Consider the following 22,249-nt stretch of genomic DNA (forward strand, 5'->3'; position numbering starts at 1 on the left):
CCTTGTTTCAGGCTTCTACTGTGAAGGGGGAGAGAATAATTTCAAATGAGGTTTTTGGACATAAAGATGAACTTTATCGAACAAAACACACTTATTGTCTAAAATGGAGTCCTGTGAGTGCCATCCGGTGAAGATCAAAGGTTAGTGATTCATTTTAACGCTATTTCTGAGTTTTGTGACACCTCTCCTTCTTTGGAAAATGTCTCTCTGTTTCTCTGTGACTTGGCGCTGACCTAACATAATCGCAAGGTGTGCTTTCGCCGTAAATCAGACACTGTGGCTGGATTAATGAGAAGTTTATCTTTAAAATGGTGTATAATACTTGCATGTTTGAGGAATCTTAATTATGAGATTTCTGTTGTTTTGAATTTGGCGCCCTGCAATTTCACTGCCATCCAGTACTGTTGAGGTGGGACCTCCTAGAGAAGTTAACCACAGAAAAAGTTAAGAACCTTCCCGCTAGCCATGATTGGCTGAGATAGTGGATGGGCTAGACATGCCAAGAGATGAGTTTGGATTGGTCTGTCATGTAGCATGCTTCTGTCTAGAACATGAGCTGCTCAGTATGTGTAGGTAATCCTTTCTAACAACTATTTTTTTAAGGATATCACGAAAAACTGCAAATGTGTTGATAATGCTCTCCAATTTCTGGAAGACGATCATGCCATGCTTACTCTCTCTGACTCTGAAAATGAGTCAGACGATGAGGAAATCCCTGATTTAAGTAAAAACATTTTCATTGAACCAGACATTGTGGAGTCTTCTGGAACAGCGATGGACAGTGTTGTTGTCACAGAGGAAGTGCACTGAGTTTTGATATCGGTGGAAGCTAAGGAGATTAAGAAAATTCAGAAGCTTTATTGCAAATATGCGGAGGGAGTTGAAAAGAGAACACACAGAAGGCTGATGTATAAAACTCCTGAATCTGGATTACATCTTCAAACTAAGGGGGAGCATGACATCTGTGACAGAGACGTAGAAGTGTTCATCCATGTATACTGTAAGAGTCTTGCTAGCAACATTTTCAGATATTATACGTTTCTCTATTTAGTCAGAAAGTTGTTTATTGGCTAGCTACATGTCTAAATAAGAGAATCCACTATACAAGTAACCATTTACAGCTTCTGTATCCTGTGCATGTGACAAATAAACATAGATTTTATTTTAAATAGTGTGTGTTTACCAGACAGTAATGTGAAGAACATGACTTGCACCAAAGTCAAATTAGGACATAACGTTAGGCCAACGAGACAGTGTCCAAGTTCATCAAACCTCCAGTAGAATACCCTGCTTTTATTTCGTCACACTCACAACCGTAAGCTATTTTCTGTAATTATCTCACCATTCACTTGTAAATAATGATCTTGTGAGTTAATTTCCGTGTAATAATGAATTACAAAATGACCTCAAGTTAAGACAGTGTCAGCTACAATATGGTCATTATTTGAGCTGGCTAGCCAGAAAACATAACACTAGTTAGCTATCCAACCAGCTACAAACAAACTAAGACATTATTTAGATAGTTACTTTTATTTGCCGGATTTCTAGATTGACATACAGTTGAAGTCGGAAGTTCACACAAACTAGTCTTAATGACTCCAACCTAAGTCTTTCAACCACTCCAAAAATGTCTTGTTAAAAGCTCTTGAAGCTAGGGGGCACTATTTTTATGTTTGGAAAAATAACGTTCCCAAAGTAAACGGCCTATTTCTCAGGACTAGATGCTAGAATATGCATGTAATCGTCAGATTAGGATAGAAAACACTAAAGTTTCCAAAACTGTCAAAATATTGTCTGTGAGTATAACAGAACTGATATTGCAGGCGAAACCCTGAGGAAAATCAAACCAGGAAGTGGCTTCTATTTTGAAAACTCCATGTTCCATAGCCTGCCTTTGCTCCATTTAAAGGGATATCAACCAGATTACTTTTCCTGTCGCTTCCTCAAGGTGTCAACAGTCTTTAGACATAGTTTCAGGCTTTTATTTAGAAAAATGAGCGAGAAAGATAACATTGTGTCATTGTATGGCCGGGTGCCAGCAGTGTTTTGCTTGGCGCATCAGAGTTTGGGCAGCTATTGCCTTTCCCTCTCCTACTGAAAAAGAAGGTTGCGGTTGATATATTATCGATTATATATTTTAAAAACAACCCGAGGGTCGATTATAAAAAACGTTTGACATGTTTCTGTGGACATTACGGATACTATTTGGAATTTCTCTGCGTTGTCGTGACCGCTGTTTCCTGTGGATTTCTGAACATAACGCCCCAAATAAACTGAGGTATTTTGGATATAAAAATAATATTTATGGAACAAAAGGAACATTTATTGTGTACCTGGGAGTCTCGTGAGTGAAAACATCTGAACATCAAAGGTAAACAATTAATTTGATTGCTTTTCTGATTTTCGTGAACAAGCTACTTGATGCTAGGTGTTCATAATGTTTTGTCGAGTGATCGATAAACTTACACAAACCCTTGGATTGCTTTCGCTGTAAAGCATATTTTCAAAATTTGACACGAGAGGTGGATTAACAAAAGTCTAAGCTGTGTTTTGCTATATTGCACTTGTGATTTCATGAAAATAAATATTTTTTGTAATATTATTTGAATGTGGCGCTATGCAATTCAGCGGTTGTTGATGACAATTATCCCGCTAAAGGGATGGGTAGCATCAAGAAGTTATTAACAAACTATAGTTTTGTCAAGTCGGTTTGGACATCTACTTTGTGCATGACAAGTCATTTTTCCAACAATTGTTCACAGACAGATTATTTCAATATATCACAATTCCAGTGGGTCAGACGTTTACATACACAAAGCTGACTGTGCCTTTAAACAGCTTGGAAAATTCCAGAAAATTATGTCATGGCTTTAGAAGATTCTGATAGGGTAATTGACATCATTTGAGTCAATTGGAGGTGTATCTGTGGATGTATTTCAAGGCCTACCTTCAAACTCAGTGCCTCTTTGCTTGACATCATGGGAAAATCAAAAGAAATCCGCCAATATCTCAGATAACATTGTAGACTTCATTGTAGTCTGGTTCATCCTTGGGAGCAATTTCCAAACCCCTGAAGGTACCACATTCATCTGTACAAACAATAGTACGCAAGTATAAACACAATGGGACCACACAGCAGTCATACCGCTCAGGAAGGAGACATGTTCTGTCTCCTAGAGATGAACGTACTTTGGTGCGAAAGTGGAAATCAACCCCAGAACAACAGCAAAGGACTTCGTGAAGATGGAGGAAAACGTTACAAAAGTATCTATAGCCACAGTAAAATTAGTCCTATATCGACGTAACCTGAAAGGAATCAAGGAAGAAGCCACCATTCCAAAACCGCCATAAAACAGCCAGACTACTGTTTACAACTGCACAAGGGGACAAAGATCTTACTTTTTGGAGAAACGTCCTCTGGTCTGATGAAACAAAAAGCTGAAGAACACCATCCCAACTGTGAAGCACGGGGTGGCATCATCATGTTTGTGGGGGTGCTTTGCTGCAGGAGGGACTGGTGCACTTCACAAAACAGATGGCATCATGAGGGAGGAAAAGTATGTGGATATATTGAAGCAACATCAGTCAGGAAGTTAAAGCTTGGTCGCAAATCGGTCTTCCAAATGAACAATGACCCCAAGCATTCTTCCAAAGTTGTGGCAAAATGACTTAAGGACAACAAAGTCAAGGTATTGGAGTGGCCATCACAAAGCCCTGACCTCAATCCTATAGAAAATTTGGGTCAGAACTGAAAAAGTGTGTGCGAGCATGGAGGCCTAGAAACCTGACTCAGTTATACCAGCTCTGTCAGGAGGAATGGGCCAAAATTCACCCAACTTATTGTGGGAAGCTTGTGGATGGCTACCCGAAACCTTTGACACAAGTTAAACAATTTAAAGGCAATGCAACCAAATACTAATTGAGTGCATGTAAACTTCTGACCCTTAGGGAATGTGATGAAGTAAATAAAAGCTGAAATAAATATTTTTCTATTTCTACTATTATTCTGACATTTCACATTCTTAAAATAAAGTGGTGATCGTAACTGAACTAAGACAGGGAATTTTTACTCTGATTAAATGTCAGGAATTGTGAAAAACTGAGTTTAACTGTATTTGGCTAAGGTGTATGTAAACTTCCAACTGACCTGTTTCAGGAAACTAGGTGTATGTCGCGCGTCACTACTTCACAGGAGAGCCGTTTGAACGTGAACTATTTTTAAAAATCAGAATGCGTTTTTTTTTCCAGAAATGCCTTCTCGAACCTGTGAACTTTCATGTGCCTTAATAAGAAACATGTATGCCATCTGTAAATACGAAAACAATTGTTAAATTACGAGCGTAGTTGGTTTAGCCACAGAAAACGTGAGCAACCTTCCCACTAGCCATGATTGGCTGAGATAATGAGTGGGCTGGATATTCTGAGAGATGAGTTTGGATTGGGCTGCCATATAGCACGCTTCTGTATATTTGAGCTGGTCAGTATGTCTATTTAATCCTGTCTAACGCAGCTTTAAAAAAAAAAAAATGTTTTGCATTGTAAAACTGCATAAATGTTGCTCTCCACTTTCTGGAGGACCGAGTTTTGAAATCAGTGGAATTCAAGTATGATAGCTAAGGAGATTGAGAAAAAAAACTGTCTCTGGATTACATCTTCAAACTAAGGGCAACCATGACATCCAACAGGAGACGCGCCCATCAATAATATATATGGGTAAGATAGTCTAGCTAGCTACATTTTCAGATATTACACGTTTCTAATTTTGACAAAGTGGTTTCATTTCAAGTTAGTGTACTGTTAGCTAGCTAATGTTAGCTGGCTGACCCGCTTGCAGGCAAACGTTACATGTATGATTGTATTATTCGTATCTTAGAGCCATTTGCTTGGCTAATTATAGCCTAATGTTAGCTAGCTAACATTGAACCTGGTTGATTAGCTACCCACAAATTCATTGAGGGTGGTAACGTCATGAGTTGGGATTATGGTTCATTGTTTACCTAGCTAGCTAGCTACATGTCTTAACAAAATACTTCACTATGCAAGTAATCATTTCGGGTGAGGTCATAAATTCAGTCTGGCCATCTACTCCTATTTCAGAGCACTCGTCTGTGTGTGTGCCAGAGCACAGAATAACTGATTAATTTACGAACACCTGTTGAATATGGCCGGTGACTCTAAACGTTGACAAAAACAACTTCATACAACTGTTTCCAGCAGCACAGTTAGTCACCATTGCTTTGGATAACGTAACAGCCTAATGAGCTCTGCTAGGGCGACTAAAATAGTCAGTGGGGTGTTCTCATTTGTGTCTAGAAGTAGCAAGCAAGCTAGCCAATGTTAGCCAGTTAGCTTGGGTGCTTGACTGCTTTTGTGAGATCAGAACGTTAGGATCAACCCTAATTATTCACTAGAGCATCAAGTATGCTCTTAACACTCCGAGAAATGCTCTGATTTTACTAACGAACAATCTAACAGCATAGTTGCAGTTACCAACGCTCTGGATAACGTAACAGCCTAACCAGCTCTAGGGCGAATAATGTTCAGTGAGATGTTTCCTCTTTCTGTCTGGAAATAGCTAGCAAATTGGCTTGGGTGCTTGACTGCTGTTAATACAGAACGCTCAGATCAACCTGTAAAGAGATGGGTGGGGCTAAAGCTTAAGAGTGTGTGAATGATGCTGAATGGGTGTAGACAAAGGGTTCTCCGGTAGTAGTACCAAAACATTCAAAGGCCATTTTCTCAAAAGGGAGTTTACAAGTTTATCAACTTTCAAAGCAGAATTACTTACCCATTGTTCCTCATGTAGTGTATGATATAAAAAAATGTTTAGCTCTGAGTCTCTACTTTTATCCAATGTAAAAAAAAACAATTGAACATTTTGCTATATAAGACCGATTTTGAGCCTGTCGGTCACATATACTAAATACATTTTTAAACGGATGGGTTTATTGCTGTATACATTTTGGACCACCAGACTGATGATGTCATGCAGCGTGTCATTTGTTTTTACACTTTTTCATAACACCAACGACAAGTTTGATGTCGGACGACAATAGAATGTTAACACCTTTGATCTTGAAATCTTTGGTTGTTTTGTACACTACTGTACTCACTCTGTTTAGCACACGGCCTCACATGGGAATCTTTAAAGAGATGGGTGGGGCTAAAGCTTAAAAGGTTGTGAATGATGCTGAAAGGGTGTTGTCAAAGAAGAGCTCTCCAGTAGGTGTACCAAAACATTCCAGGGACATTTTCTCAAAAGTTTACCAACTTCCAAAGCAGAATTACTTTCCCATTGTTCTTCAACGGTACTGTATGAACATTTAAAAAAACACAATTTCAAATTTTTAGACATAAGACCGTATCGAGTCAGTCGGTCACATATGTCCTCCCTCTGGTGGGTATGATCATCGCAAAACAAATTAATCCTACTTTTTGACCAGAATATGGGCAATATATCTATTTGATAATCATTCCGTACAACTGGAATAACGTATTTTCTCATTTACCAAGGGAAATCTAGGGTGGTAATTTACCCTACATGTTGTATAAATGGAAAACTCATGTTTGTGCAGCCTCAATTGTTTCAATTCCAATTTATTGAATCCATTAATTACAATGTGTCTTTAAAAAGTATAGTAATTTGGTATCAAGACCGGGGGGGAATTATCCCTACACTCGCCATATTTGAAATGTGTAAATAAATCAAGTCAATCCTGATTAGTTATCTAATGAAAATGTAGTCTAATTAAGATATTTCCAATGGCACACACATTGATTTGCCATTTCAGATGAAACATTGGAATGAAGTATAGGCCTACTACTCCTATAGTGTTATAAATATTTTCCATTTATCAGCCTTATATTTTCCGATGCTCTTGATAGGTCATTATTTCATTGGGGCGGATATTGAAAACCTAGACAACGAAGGTTACATATTTCTGGTTTCAATGTAAAATCAGCTAAAATCACTGGATTATTCTTGTGGGGTTTTCATTGCAATCAAGCTAGCTTATATTAGCACGCAGGTGCATGTAATCTCCCATTTAGTATTGTTTTAAGAAAACAAGCGCTAACAAAATGCTCCAATGCAAAGCTCTGCGTCTTTGTTGTGATCCACCCTTACAGTATAATGCTGTCAACATCAATGTTGTGGATTCAGTCCCACATATTAATGAAAGGTGTTTACTGACACAAAGCAGACACTCTAGACTCATCAATATTGACCTAACATTTAATTTGAATAATTAATCCTTAAAGTACATATTGAGTGTACAAAACATTAGGAACACCTGATCTTTCAATGACATAGACTGACCAGGTGAAAGCTATGATCCCATATTGATGTCACTTGTTAAATCCACTTCAACCAGTGTAGATTATGGGGATGAGACAGGTTAAAGAAGGATTATTAAACCGGGACAATTGAGATTTGGATTATGTATTTGTGATATTCAGAGGGTGAATGGGCACAACAAAAGATTGAAGTGGGTATGGTAGTAGGTGCCTGGCGCACCAGTTTGAGTGTGTAATGAACTGCAACGTTGCTGGGTTTTTCACGCTCAACAGTTTCCTGTGTGTATCAAGAATGGGCCACCACGCAAAGGACATACAGGCAACATGACACAACTGTGAGAAGCATTAGCGTCAACATGGGCCAGCTTCCCTGTGAAACGCTTTTGACACATTGTAAAGTCCATGCCCCCATATATTGAGGCTGTTCTGAGGGCAAAAGGGATGCAACTCAATATTAGGAAGGTGGTTCTATTATTTTGAACACTCAGGGTAGACATGAACCCATATATCTTGTCAGATGTCACATTCATCTCTGTGTTGTGTAATGTTCTGTGGCCTACCTACTGTACTTGGCTCTGTGTGCAAGTATCTTTAATGTTACAAACTCTTTCTATACTCTGAGTGTATCATCAATCTCATGCTCCCTACCTGACTCCTCAAAGTCCTGGTTGGCTATGTTCCAGGTGTCCCTGATGTGCATTAGGCTGGCCTCCATGGCCCTCAGGTCCACGTTGGGGCAGTTACACTGGGGGAAGCCTGGGCTGCAGCGGCACCAACAGTCATTGTCCCGGCACACAAACTGACCCTCCTCATTACAGCCAATGTAGTTCAGAGCCGCCTGGACAAACCTAGCCCTCAGGTACTCTGGTAGGATGGTCTGGAGACCTGGCAGAGGAGAGGATATGGTACTGTTTATACAGTATTTTACAATACTGGGTAAACTACAAAACAAATGACTGTAATATTAACTAGACTCAAATACTGTAGTAACTATAGCATATTGCATTTCTACAGTAAGTTTATATAGGACAGAATGAGGTACTTTCTAGTCACTTTATAGATACATTTCCACTGGCTTGTTCATACATGTCTATCAATCCCTGTGATTCACTTTGGAATCCAGTGGTTTGGTTTCCAATGCCAGACTGAAACACAGATTGAAGCTAAATTCCTTCTGACACTCTGGTGCCTCGTCTAATGCTTGGCAGAAAATAGAAACTGTGACAATTCCATCAGAATGTCTGGGTGTGTTCAATTCTGGATGGCCGACCTTGCAGATTAATCTTGTTTTCAGGGCTCTGAACCAGAACAGAGCTGACTGAGTCCAGGTTGTCATAGTTACTGCATCCAAGAGGGCCTGTCCTTGTTTCGGTCACCTAAAGAGAAAGACAGAGGCACATGGCAATAATCCACTGCACTGTGAGAGAGAGCCACTAAAGTCATTAAAAATGCAGGGATGCGGAGTTGAATGTCATGTGGAATGAGATGAACAACTAATAGTACACTCACTTTCTCCCATCTGCCCTTCCACAGGACTAAATATATTACACCTTATTAAGACACAATTAAATGTTCACATCTACAGACATTACAAGTAGTCTAGATACAGTATTTCAGTTATTTGATGTATGACGCAACACCAAGGATGTGCGTTTTGACATTTAGTATAGTCTGTTAAATAAAAACTCAGAGGCCACGTGAGATTATATCCAAAAAGTATGGTACACGAAGAAGCTTAAAGGTGCAGAGTAGGTTTGTTTGTCTACTCAGAGAATGTGAAGACATACAGTAGCAATGCAACCCAAAAGTCCTGTCATCTGACACAGGGGAGATGATGTGGATTCTCCCCAAAAATAAAAATAAAATTAAAATAAAAAAAATTTTGGGGGCAAAGGGAAGAAAGAAAAGAAATCACTAGATTCACGCTGACAAACCTGGAAGACAGGATCTCTGTTCTCTGAGTGGGTGGTTAGATTGTGAACAATCACAGCTCAATCATCATTGACAAAAGGCTGATTTAAAGCTCCCGTATATCAAGGTTCCTCTGCCATCCTCCCAAGACAAACTGGAAGCCTGCAGGCTTATCCATCTCCCTCCCTGTCACTTAAAAATCGTTCTCCCCTTCCACCACAGTGGCTACTTAAAAGTAACTACATTGCCTGTGTAGATTAATGAGTACCTGTAATTATACTGTACATCCAGCAGAAAGGACACACTTTTCCTTTCCGTCTGTGGGCAGAACAGTCGGATTTCTTTGACACCTACTTTAAGGTCACTGGGAAAAAACATAGGGAAGGGTGAGACACGAGAAAGAAAAATAAAATAAACTGAACTGTGTCAAAAGTTCTCTATCCTTCAAAGCATTGAGACACCATAACCATGACCAACCTTATCAATGACATAAGTAGCAGTTATTCATAATATGAAAATCACAAGATGTTCATAAAAAATTTCACTCAACATTGAGGTTTGAGTTACTTTGAAATGGAGGAGCGGGGGAGAGAAAGAGTGTGTGAGAAAGAGAGAACGAGACAAAGCGAGGGTGGGAGAAAGAGGGGAAAAAGAACCAGAACTTTAGCAGGCCCATCGCCAGCATTTCCATTCTTTTTTTATTGATGCTTCGACACAGTTAATTAAAATCCCAGATGTGTCTACAGGGATGGGCAGATTAATTTCTAACACAGACAGATGTCCGACTTAAAGGGAAAATTGACCGAATGCAAATCTAAAGCTGGGTTTTCAATGCATAGCAATGAGACCATCTGCAACAAGGACCCAGCGGAGCAGAGCATGTGCACACTTAGTCGTTTCTATAAGAAATTGATTTAGAAAAAAAATACTCTAAACAGTGATTTGTATATTTCAGTATGGACAGTAACTTACGGGGGATTTGGGCGCTGTCATTAACTGGGAAATTGCCTGAATACAAATTGAAACATTTAAATGAGATGGATTGGAGATGGGGAGAGTGGGTGGAGAGAGGGAGGATTATATTAATATGCCAAAATCGATTGCAATTAAATCACGCTGACTATCACACATTCTAATTGTAGCTGTTTGATTGCTCTTAAAGGATTTCCTGGAATAATTTGTTTGTGTTGCTTGGTTATGTGATTAGGAGGGGACAGGGCCGGCCCCAGGTATGAGCGACATAAGTGGTCATTAGAGACTAAAAAATGAAAAAAAACGACTTACTGTTGAGAATTAGAATACACAAGGTACAATTTCAAAATGTGGTTGTGCATCAACAGTTGTCAATTAGCCCATGTCAACATATTTTTTATTTAGATTGGTAAATTAATCTAGCCAGCTATCTGAACTTGTAGTAATCATGGCCGAATTACCAAGCGGGCACGAAGGGCATGAACCCTGTGGAGGCCCCCATTGATTTTGTTAGTCACGCTCAGTAAGATATCAAATTAACATCGCATAAGTCATGGCAAAATGTGTAGAATTTCAGGAAATTAGCTGTAAAACTGCACATTTCTCTCCACCTCAAGGCAAAAGGAGTAGAATTATATGAAATGAGTTATACAATTGCTAAACTTTCTCTCCACCCTATGAAAAAAGTAAAATTGCAGAAAACTTGCTTTAAAATAGTAAGTTATACAACATTATATGTACGTCCCATGTAAAAAAACATGTCAAATTGCAGCAAATTAACTTTTTCTTACTCTGGGGAGGGGGAAATAATCAAGAGTAGAGCCATTAAAATGTTTTTCCCATGAGCTGGAGGGGTCCCCAACCAAATCTCTCTTAGGGCCCTCAAAAGGCTAGGGCCGGCCCTGGGAGGGGATGTGTCTAGTATACATCATCAAACAGTACTATTAGTCAGCACCAGCATTCTTTCACTCACTCCTCATGAAGCATGCATTCTTCCTCTGATTCGGGCAAGGATGTTTTAAAATGCCTCAGCCAAAGAATCTGCCACTGGGGACTTGTTTAAAGGTCTAACTAGCGGTTAGTGTTTGGGAATAGCTAATGGTTTTAAGGGAGGACGGCAAAAGTGCTCAAAAGTAGTGCAGTAACAAGCCTTTCATATTTTAATATACATGGTGCATTGCCTCAAGTGTCTTGGAAGCTCAATTATTTTCTGAATGGAAGCGTTAATATTATTATAATACCACTAAGGCAGAGGCATTGAAACTGAAAGAATCATGCCTTTTGTTAATTCAACCAATGGATAATTCCACAAAAGCAGGATAAAATGCCACTAAATGTGCCAGAGATGTCATGTATTTGAATAACAATGGGTATTAAGAGGCCTGTACTCCAACCTGTTTAGAAAAATATGGAATGCCAGTAATATTTCATAAGGAATGGCGATTCTTTGGAAATTGCTTCTTTCACTGCGCCAAAGAATCGGCCCATTTTTTATCACTGGGGCATAGCCTTAGTCAATGCTGCATATCCCCATTTACATCCTAGATGTGTTTATGATTGTTGAGACATTCTTTGAGGATTCCGGCCAGATGTTTTAAAACCACTGTTTTCCTGGCTTACACTATCATCGCTAGCAGAGCTGACGTTAGCTAGCTACCTTAACAAGCTAAGGTTAGCCTACTTCATTGCAACGTGGATTTGGCTTTGAAACATGATAACATTTAGAAGGAAAATTAGAAGGAAAACATTTTGTCATGATTGTGATGTCGCCAGATTGACTTTACATGCAGTAAAAATGTAGCCAGCTAACCAAGATTGAGGGGACCACTGAATGTTTGCTAGCTAACATTAGCATTGCTAGCTATTTTTGATTAACTTTACTAGTAACAGTAATGGAGTGATTGAGCGGTGCTCTTCCCTTCTCTCAGAGCTGAATGATTCAGGTGCTCTGACCAGACAACGTTGCAGAGAGTAAACCGAGCTGGTTAAAGTTAAAGTTTACTCACAGCTTGCAATTGAGAAGCTTGACTGACGACCTAGACAGAGGTTTAACGGTAAGCGAAGCTGGCTACAGTTTATACCTTTATCTAAATTTGTAAAGTTCCCCAAGATTCTATGACTTTGATAGAAAATAACAAAGTTACTCTTGTTTTTGCATCCAAGGGTACCTTTTTATTGAGGGGGAGGACATCGAGACCATGATACTGTCATGACGTTGCCCTCTTTTAGTACAGCGAGCACCATCCCCCGCTCTCTGCTTCTACAACCAGACTGCTGTGGTCAGAGAGAGGTCGTAAATTCCTGAGGAGAAGACCCTACCTCATGGCCACACAGTATAAGAGACAGAGTGAAAATTCATAGAGAACAAAGGAATTTCTTCCACCTCACAGAACTTGAGGTCCGAACAAATTTCATGTTCCGGAGAAGCTATAAAAGATCGGTGAAGAATCCAGCTACAAACTGGTCTGTTTGTTACAACTTGGGAAAGCTCATGGGAGACAGTGTGGCCACATTATCATAATGCTGTTTATATAATAGCCTCATATATGAGGTTTACATCTAATTGTTGTAATAGATGAATGAGTATGATACCGTTTGTAAAATTGTGTAATGTGATTTTGGACTGTTTAATGAAGGAAACTCCAATTCCCTTTTGAGTTGAACTTAATCAGAGGACCGCCCCTGAGCCCAGTTAGGGTCAGGCATCCTGGGACAGACCCTTTTCTGCAATTCCAAATAAAACCCAACTCAGTCAGACCATGTTTCTTTCAATCACGGGAGTACAAAGATTGCAGACCATTGCTGAATCTTTTAACCATACCACGTGGTTAAACTCTTAGACTATCGATACCGACAGAATAAGAAAAATCTTTGATATTAATTACTAGTCTGCAGCTAGTAATTCGGTATCATTGAACGCGAAGAACGACAACCGCCGAAACATCCATTCAACACCAACATGAATGAATGTCACTCTGAACTATCCTGAGAGAGAGAGAGAGAGAGAGAGAGAGAGAGAATTCTACAAAGGAAACAAACTTTTCACCAGTGATCAAGACCACACACTGAGGGTAAATATATATATATTGATTGCAATTGTTCCCGAATGAGTGCAAAGGATTAGCATTTTAATTGTTATAATTATCAACTCTGTTGTGACTTCTCAGCTGACCCCGACTCCCCGTTTTGTCCACCAAGCCGTGATGCCGGTTTAGCCCACTAGGGCTAAACCCTTATCATTTCTTGTAACTATATTTACTTTGTGTTTTGTTTATGCATTTCTGTGAATTACTTAGTAAGTAATAAATAAATGATTTAAATGACTGGGTCCGTGCAGATAACCAACAATTTACGACATTTGGAATGAGACTAACGTGAGGTAAAGTAAATAACTCATTAATCAGAAGACTATGGATTAGATATGAAAATATCTGAAAAGTTATTTTAGGAAATTATAACTTTGTAATCTGAATATTTTCCTTGGTGCCCCGACTTCCTAGTTAATTACAGTTACATGATTAATCAGTTTGATCGCGTAATACTAATTACAGAGAATCTTTGCTAAAAACTAAGTCTTCAATTCAATGATAGTAAAGACACGACAATACTGTAAGGTTCTATCTGACATTTTTGTCAAAAATCGGTCAGTAACATATCTTCAGATGGTTCTTCATATGTCTGTGAAGTTAGATTTTTGAAAAAGTAAAGTGAAAAAAAGGAAAAACTAGTAAATTTGATCTGCATGAACCCATTTGAACCCATTGGCTCTATACGGTTCTATCTGAAATTGAATCACAAGCCTTAACAAATTCAGACAGGCCAATCAGACCATCTCTTTGCCATCTGCCGCTAAGTATGGTCTTGGCCAGGTGTGGACAACCCCAGTCCCCGGAGTCCTGATTGGTGTCACTTTTGTCCCAGCACCAGCTTACACACCTGACACCAATAATCAACTAATCATGATCTTCAGTTTAGAAGGCAATTAGTTTAATCAGCTGTGTTTGCTAGGGATGGGGGGAAAGTTACAATCTGTCCCCGAGGAGTGTAGCTGCCCATCCCTGGTCTGAGCTAGTCTAGCCAACAAGCAAAATCTTAAAGTATAATAAATCTTCAAGTAAATAATGTTGTCCCATCATTCAGTGATGACAGTAATTTGTCTGATGATCATAATACCTTTCTTTATGTATTTGATGATGTGTTCTGACTATCTTGGCAAACTAGTGTTATTCTATCATTTACATATTGAAATAGCTACAGTTTTTCCATCAAATCCGTTCTACATCTTGAACTGCTGCTACTGTCATTTTTCACTATATTTATCTTGCGTTCCAAAGCTTAACCATAACAAGTTATCTTAATTCTCCTACAAATGAACCATAACAGGACATGAATGATTAAACACCACATCCTAGCTGACCAGAAGATTGGGTGAAAAACACTCCTCTATTCTTTCTCACATCGATGGCTAGTTGTTTTTCAAGCTAATTGTAATAAACCTCAGTAGAAATTGTCCAGAGTTGTAAATCAAACTTAAACCACCTGATTTATGTCCACCTGGTGCTTTTAGTGTTTCCTGTTTGTGTTCCATGCTCACTGGTAGGTTAAAGAACGATTTATTATGGACAGCGTGAGACATCTTAACTCATACCCAAAATGGCTGACAAATGGGGCAAGCTCTCTAAGAAATTATTGAAATGGAACCGATGATTCGTCTCGCATGCGTAATTGTAGAGGCACCACTTCCCATCCTCATCTATTTCATTTTCCCATTCCCTTTCTTTTTTACCCGGCGTGTTACACTTCCAAAAAGTTTTGGGACACTGGAGAATAAGAGCCCCTCCCAGCTGCCCACTGCACTGAGGCAAGGAAACACTGGCACCACAGATAAATCTACGATCATTTCAGTAAGCATTTTTCTTACGGCTGGCCATGCTACCCCTACCCTTACGGTTGGCCATGCTACCCCTCTTACGGCCACCTGGCTACACCTACCCTGGCCAACAGCTCTGTACCCCCCGCAGAAATGTGCACAAGTCCCCCCCCGGTTATCCTTCACCCAAATCCAGACAGCTGATTTTCTGAAAGAGCAGCAAAATCCGTATCCCTACAAATCAGCTGGGCTGGACAATCTGGACCCTCTCTTTCTAAAATTATTTGTTGCAACACCTATTAGAGGATCCAAATATATAAAACATTTTTTAATTAACCTGGGATAGGGGGCAGCATTTTCACTTTTGGATGAAATGCATGCCCTGAGTAAACTGCCTCCTCCTCAGTCCTAGATGCTAATATATGCATATTATTAGTAGTATTGCATAGAAAACACTCTGAAGTTTCTAAAACTGTTTGAATGATGTCTTGTCTGTGAGTATAACAGAACTCATATGGCAGGCGAAAACCTAAGAAAAATCCAACCAGGAAGTGAGAAATCTGAGGTTTGTAGTTTTTCAAAGCTTGGCCTACCGAATACACAGTGTCAAGTTGCACTTCCTAAGGCTTCCACTAGATGTCAACCATCTTTAGAAACTTGTTTTAGGCTTCTGCTATAAAGGAGGGGGGAATGGGAGCTGAATGAGTAATGGGTCTTGCAGAGTGTCAGACTCGTGAGGCGCGGTCCCGACAGAGTTAGCTCTCGTTCCAGTGCTTTTCTACAGACAATGGAATTAGTTTGACATGTTTCTAGCGGAACTCCTGCGCTAGAAATGTCAAAAAAATATTTCAAAAAATTACTAGTCTGTTCAACCTCTCTTTCGTATCGTCTGAGATCCCCAAAGATTGGAAAGCTGCCGCGGTCAGCCCCCTCTTCAAATGGGGAGACACTCTAGACCTAAACTGTTATAGACCTCTATCCATCCTGCCCTGCCTTTCTAAAATCTTAGAAAGCCAAGTTGACAAACAGATCACCGACCATTTCGAATCCCACCGTACCTTCTCCACTATGCAATCTGGTTTCCGAGCTGGTCATGGGTGCAACTCAGCCACGCTCAAGGTCCTAAACGATATCATAACCACCATCGATAAAAGACAGTACTGTGCAGCCGTCTTCATCGACCTGGCCAAGGCTTTCAACTCTGTCAATTCTTTTTGGCAGACTCAATAGCCTTAGTTTATCAAATGACTGCCTCGCCTGGTTCACCAACTACTTCTCAGATAGAGTTCAGTGTGTCAAATCGGAGGGCCTGTTGTCCGGACCTCTGGTAGTCTCTATGGGGGTGCCACAGGGTTGAATTCTTGGGCTGACTATTTTCTCTGTCTATATCAATGACGTCACTCTTGCTGCTGGTGATTCTCTGAATCACCATTCTGTGTCTGTGTACATCTGGCCCTTCTTTGGACACTGTGTTAACAAACGTACAAACGAGCTTCAATACCATACAACACTCCTTCCGTGGCCTCCAACTGCTTTTAAATGCAAGTAAAACTAAATGCATGTCCTTCAATCTATTGCTGCCCGCACCCGCCCACCCGACTAGCATCACTACTCTGGACGGTTCTGAATATGTGGACAACTACAAATACCTAGGTGTCTGGTTAGACTGTAAACTCTCCTTCAGACTCACATTAAGCATCTCCAATTCAACATTTAATTTAGAATCGGCTTCCTATTTGGCAACAAAGCCTCCTTCACTCATTCTGCCAAACGTACCCTCATAAAACTGACTATCCTATCGATCCTTGACTTCAGCGATGTCATTTACAAAACAGCATCTAACACTTTACTCAGCAAATTGTATTTAGTCTATTACAGTACCATCTGTTTTGTCACCTACGCCCCATATACTACCGACCACTGCGACCTGTATGCTCTTGTTGGCCAAACCCACTGGCTCCAGGTCATCTAGGTAAAGCCCCGCCTTATCTCAGCTCACTGGTCACCATAGCAACACCCACCTGTAGCACATGCTCCAGCAGGTATATTTCACTGGTCAATCCCAAAGCCAACACCTCATTTGGCCGCCTTTCCTTCCAGTTCTCTGCTGCCATTGACTGGAACAAATTGTAAAAATCACTGAAGTTGGAGACATATCTCGTTCTCTAACTTTAAGCATCAGCTGTCAGAGCAGCTTACCATTGTACCTATACACAGCCCCTCTGTAAGTAGCACACCCAACTACCTCATCACCATATTGTTATTTTTTTGTTGTTCTTTTGCAACCCAGCATCTCTACTTGCACGTCACCATCTGCACATCTATCACTCCATTGTTAATGCTAAATTGTAATTATTTCGCCTCTATGGCCTATTCATTGCCTTACCTCCTTAATCTTACTACGTTTGCACACACTGTACATATACTTTTCTATTTTGTTACTGACTGTACATTTGTTTATCCCATGTGGAACTCTGTGTTGTTGTTTTTGTCGCACTGTTTTGCTTTATCTTGGCCAGGTCGCAGTTATAAATGAGATCTTGTTCTCAACTGGCCTACCTGGTTAAATAAAGGTACAATTCAATTAAATACAGTAGCTACAGGGTTTTCTCCTCTTGAAAATCTCTAAAAGCCATTGTCCGGTGCTCTCTCTGAGAAGCTTTTGTCTTGCCATCCGTCTTCATCTTAGTGAGGTAGAAATCCATGGCCTGAATTAAAGCCTGCTGATGCTGTGAATATTTCACATCAGTCACCTGAAACTGCCTCCCAACAAATGCAACTCCGAGAACTTCTGCTCCATTCATCTTAATCAGAGGATTTTAGCAACACTTTGTCCACGAGGACACTTCCAACGCAGCCATGATGTGTCCTTTTGCCAATTCAATTTAATGACTATGCCTTATCTGTCTGTGGTTGCCCATGATGGGATAGCACTGGGATGAGTCAATAAAAAATGGAAGGACGCTTACAAAACAGCAAGTGAGTTTTTAATTAATCTCAGATAATGTTAGGAATCAACACTCAGCTGTATAATTTTGTTAGGGACGACCATCACAGTGGTTCCCAAAGCCTCATTATGAGCAAAACAGTCCAGCAGTGTAGTTTTATACAACTACTTAAAGAAACTTAAATTAGCTGGGATGGCTTACCAGCTCGTCCAAAACGACCATTTGGAAAACACCGCTCTAATACAAGGTGCCTGTGCTAGGGAAATTCCTCATTGATAATCCTGTCATTGTCACAGGTACATGTAAATATACCACAGGCTCACATGGAAACTGCCAAACGTCCTGCTGTGAAAAGGGCAAACTCAGCCGATCAGACTCATTATTCAGTAATAATGATGGTCCCAGCTAGAGGGCTCTGGGAATGAAAGATGGAATGAATTGATGATATTTAAATCAAACACACATCCTGCTATTTATGAAACTTTCATCCTGGCGCCAACAGACACAACTACAGCACACATCACAGATGGAACTACAAAGCAAAACTGCTAGGTTTACTCTAACCATTGTATGGTTACCTTGATGGCTGTGGATGCTATTTGGATGTGGTGTAGCTTGCGCAAGGTGCCTTCCCTGTCGATGAAGTAGGATGCAGCCAGCTGGTGGAGTGCCTCCAGAGTCACGGCCGTACCGTTGGCCTCGCTTGCCTCCACTGTCCTACTCAACCTCCGCTTGTCCACAAAGATCATTAACGACTCCTCCCCTAAACACAAACAAGGGCACAGAACGGCGCAGAATATGCACTGAGAACTGGGCCGGGAATAGTCCACATCCAACACGACACCTATACAGCACAGAGATAATGTGTTTCTGAACCTGAGAAATGGGCCTTCCAATCATTCCACCAATAAATAAAAGGTTTATTATTCTTACCCCCCAGGGTGGCTGAGAGTAGAAAGTGTGTTCCGAACTTCCTGATGATGCTGTCTGTGATAGAGCTGAGGCTGGGCCGTCTGCCCAGGTGCCTTATGGTCTGAAGGAACTCGGGGTCCAGAGGCAGAGCCAGACCATTGTTATCCTGTCTCTCTAGAGCCAGGCTGTTCACCTTCCAGCGGCCAAACTCCCTGCAATGTCACACACAAACATTATTACGCACACACAAACAAGCTCACAGGCAGGGATGCACACACACACTGGCAGGGCACACTCCATTAGCAAACACCCTCTATCATAGTCATAGTGAAGAGAGAGAAAAAGGGCTCAAGAGCATGTTACAGCCAGACCCAGCCCACAACCCCAGTGCCCTCTGCCAAAATAAAGAGTAGACCGTCTAAAGGTCCGCAGAGGCCCTGGCACCGCCCCAGAATGAGGCCAATGTCTATCTGTGCTCTGAGTATTGAAAGAAGAATACAACATAGGATTATACTGTTCCAATTGCAGAGTGGACAGAACGACACAGCTTGGGCTGCATTAGAAGACTCATATTCAGATTCAGGCCATGCTGGGTGGAAAATATCATGTCTGCACAGCAACTCCGGTGGCATTTGGATCTTTATGTGCCATTTCCTAAAAGATGAATGGTACCATGCTGTTTTCAATGTGTTCTGATAATTACTCTGTGCCTATCGTGAAAACACTGTCCTTCCCCAACACTTTTTACACAATGGTGCAATCTCGGTTGTGTAGAGTGACTTGTGATGCCCTGCGGCTGGACAGGTTTGTAATCACTGGGGAAGACATTCTGCTCAAAGGGCGCAAGCACACACACACACACTGTGCTGATGAGCTGCTCTCAAGGGTCCTCTGTAGAGGCTAAGACCCTCTGATGAGGATAAAGGGTCTTGATATCCATGCTGGCAGAGCAGGGTTCCAACGGTCTTTATCTAGATTATCATGTGGCTCAAATAGCCCATAATAACCAGGGTATAGTGGTCAAGCCTGTTATGGAAAGAAGAAAGCAGAATTGTAAAGCTGTCAGACATGAGTGCTGCTGAGGTGTATTATTCCATTATAAGCAGTCCATGTTGCGAGTGTTCCACCACAGCAAGGATACTATATCTATACCTCACATTTCTATGTGAATTTGGTCAGGTCGCCCAAAACTTTATATATTGCAGCTTTAATAACATCAGTGGGATTGCAATTGACACCACATGTGGTGAATAAACAAAGTGTTAAATGAATCACTTTGGAATCAACACTGTGTGGTGTTGTTACTCAACTGTGTTGAGTTAATTTCCATTAACTCTGATAAAAATGACGTAGAAGGGGCCTTGTTCACATTTTCCCAGAATGCTTTGTTGCAGGTTGATTTATAGAAATGTATTTTAATATTTGTGTTTCTGCATAAACATTGATTGATTATTTGAACTAAACTAATCCAATCTGTAATTGCAGAGTATACAAAACATTAAGAACAGTTCCTCCCATGACATAGACTGACCAGGTGAAAGTTATGATCTCATATTGATGTCACTTGTTAAATCCACTTCAATCAGAGTATATGATGGGGAGGAGACAGGTTGAAGAAGAATTGAGACATGGATTGTATATTGTCGTGGAAATTCTAATCAATAATGAGGAGAGACAAGGTCAATCACCAATCAGGATATTACTTTATTCAAACCTTATTAATAAGGGAACATAGAGCAATTTGCTTCCACGATATTGAGGCTGTTTTGGCGAGCAGCTCTGATACAAATAATCAAACATAGATTTTATATTAAAGATACACCATCTTGGTCTACATGACAAACAACAGATGCATGGAATGGGTCAAATGGTGAGACTTGATATATGAGAAAGGAGTGTCCCCCAGCCAGATAGCATTTGTTATGAAGACTTTTCTTATTGTACAGAGTTTGGTCCCTAAGACAAGGCTCTGATCTCGTCCTTTGTACTTCACAGTACGGAGACACCAACTCATTCTATGGCATAAATCAAATGTAAAGTCCAGAGGGGAGTGAGTCTCTGGGTCATACACTAGGTATAGGATAACGTACAATTGTACATCAGAGATGACGTACAATTGTTCCAGACACTACCCCACACATCTTGTCACGCCTTACCTTCCCCAAGGCCAAAGGAGGGAGTGACTGGCACACAAACATTGTGGACACAAGTAATTGGTTCCCCATTAATCACGGCATCCCTTCACATGGTTTAAAATAGGTAAAGACACATTCACATATGAAGACAATGTTTCCTCCTGTCCTCCTCTCTATCTGATATTCTGCATAGCACCAGGGACATGTGATAGACAAGTTTGACTTCTCCCCTCTCTGGACCCCAGGTGACTGAGACCCATATAAGGGAAGGAGTGCAACTCTACGGACAATTCCTTCAACCTCATTGCTTGGTTTTTGCTCTGACAACTGTGGAACCTTACATAGACAGGTGTGTGCCTTTCCATATCATGCCCAATCAATTAGATTTACCCCAAGTTTTAGAAACATCTCAAGGATGATCAATGGAAACAGGTTGCACCTGAGCTCAATTTAGTCTCATAGCAAACATGGTCTGAATACTTATGTAAATAAGGTGATTCTGATTTTATTGGGAATACATTTTCAGAAATATCTAAAATGCTGTTTATGCTTTCTCATTATGGGGTATTGTGTGTAGATTGATAAGGAAAACATTTTAATAAATTTTAGAATAAGGCTATAATATACAAAATGTGGGAAAAGTGAAGGGGTCTGAATACTTTCAAAATATACTGTATAGTCATAAGGGTTTACTTTAAATTCAAACACATTCACTTAGGAAGTCACTTGGTAAAGGCTTCAGGAATAGAATGTATTGAATGCAACAACCATGTCTCTGTCACTTACAAACACAGTCATGGGTGGGTATCTCTCACATTCACTTGAAAGGCATAATGGAAAATATGCAAATAAAGCTTTACAAACTGCAATATTAAAACACTGTGAGTATAAAAATTCTGATCTCATATGTGCTGTGTAGACACGCATGCTGATGTGATATTACACACTGCCATTACACTGGGTGTTCTGTCGTGGAATTTACAACAAACAGATATGCACGCATATATACACTCGCGCGCACACACAGCAACACTAATTTATTTCTGGAGAGAACACCCCCAGGAGTCCGTGCTAACTGTCAATCAAAATCTCACCAATGAGAATTTCCACAGAGGAAAAAACAAGTGAAAAAATTAAGTAGCCAACAGGAATCAGTTCATTAGGGCCTGTTTCATGACGGATTTCCCTATAACGAGGGGCCATTA

At 40.3% G+C, this 22,249-nt stretch overlaps 1 protein-coding gene across 2 annotated transcripts in view; it reads right to left on the reverse strand.

Annotated features, from left to right (window-relative positions):
• The window catches only part of LOC110521697 (BMP/retinoic acid-inducible neural-specific protein 3), a 98,276-nt gene that overhangs the window by 34,910 nt on the left and 41,117 nt on the right, over nucleotides 1-22,249 (reverse strand). For both annotated transcript variants that reach the window (XM_036968752.1, XM_036968751.1), the window contains exons 4-7: nucleotides 18,931-19,121; nucleotides 18,576-18,760; nucleotides 8,567-8,672; nucleotides 7,945-8,181 (exon numbers count right to left, since the gene is read on the reverse strand). In XM_036968752.1, the coding sequence (XP_036824647.1) occupies nucleotides 7,945-8,181; nucleotides 8,567-8,672; nucleotides 18,576-18,760; nucleotides 18,931-19,121 (719 nt within the window). The remainder of the gene's footprint in view (nucleotides 1-7,944; nucleotides 8,182-8,566; nucleotides 8,673-18,575; nucleotides 18,761-18,930; nucleotides 19,122-22,249) is intronic.

This window comes from Oncorhynchus mykiss, chromosome 30, assembly GCF_013265735.2.
Source record: "Oncorhynchus mykiss isolate Arlee chromosome 30, USDA_OmykA_1.1, whole genome shotgun sequence".
Taxonomy (NCBI): domain Eukaryota; kingdom Metazoa; phylum Chordata; class Actinopteri; order Salmoniformes; family Salmonidae; genus Oncorhynchus; species Oncorhynchus mykiss.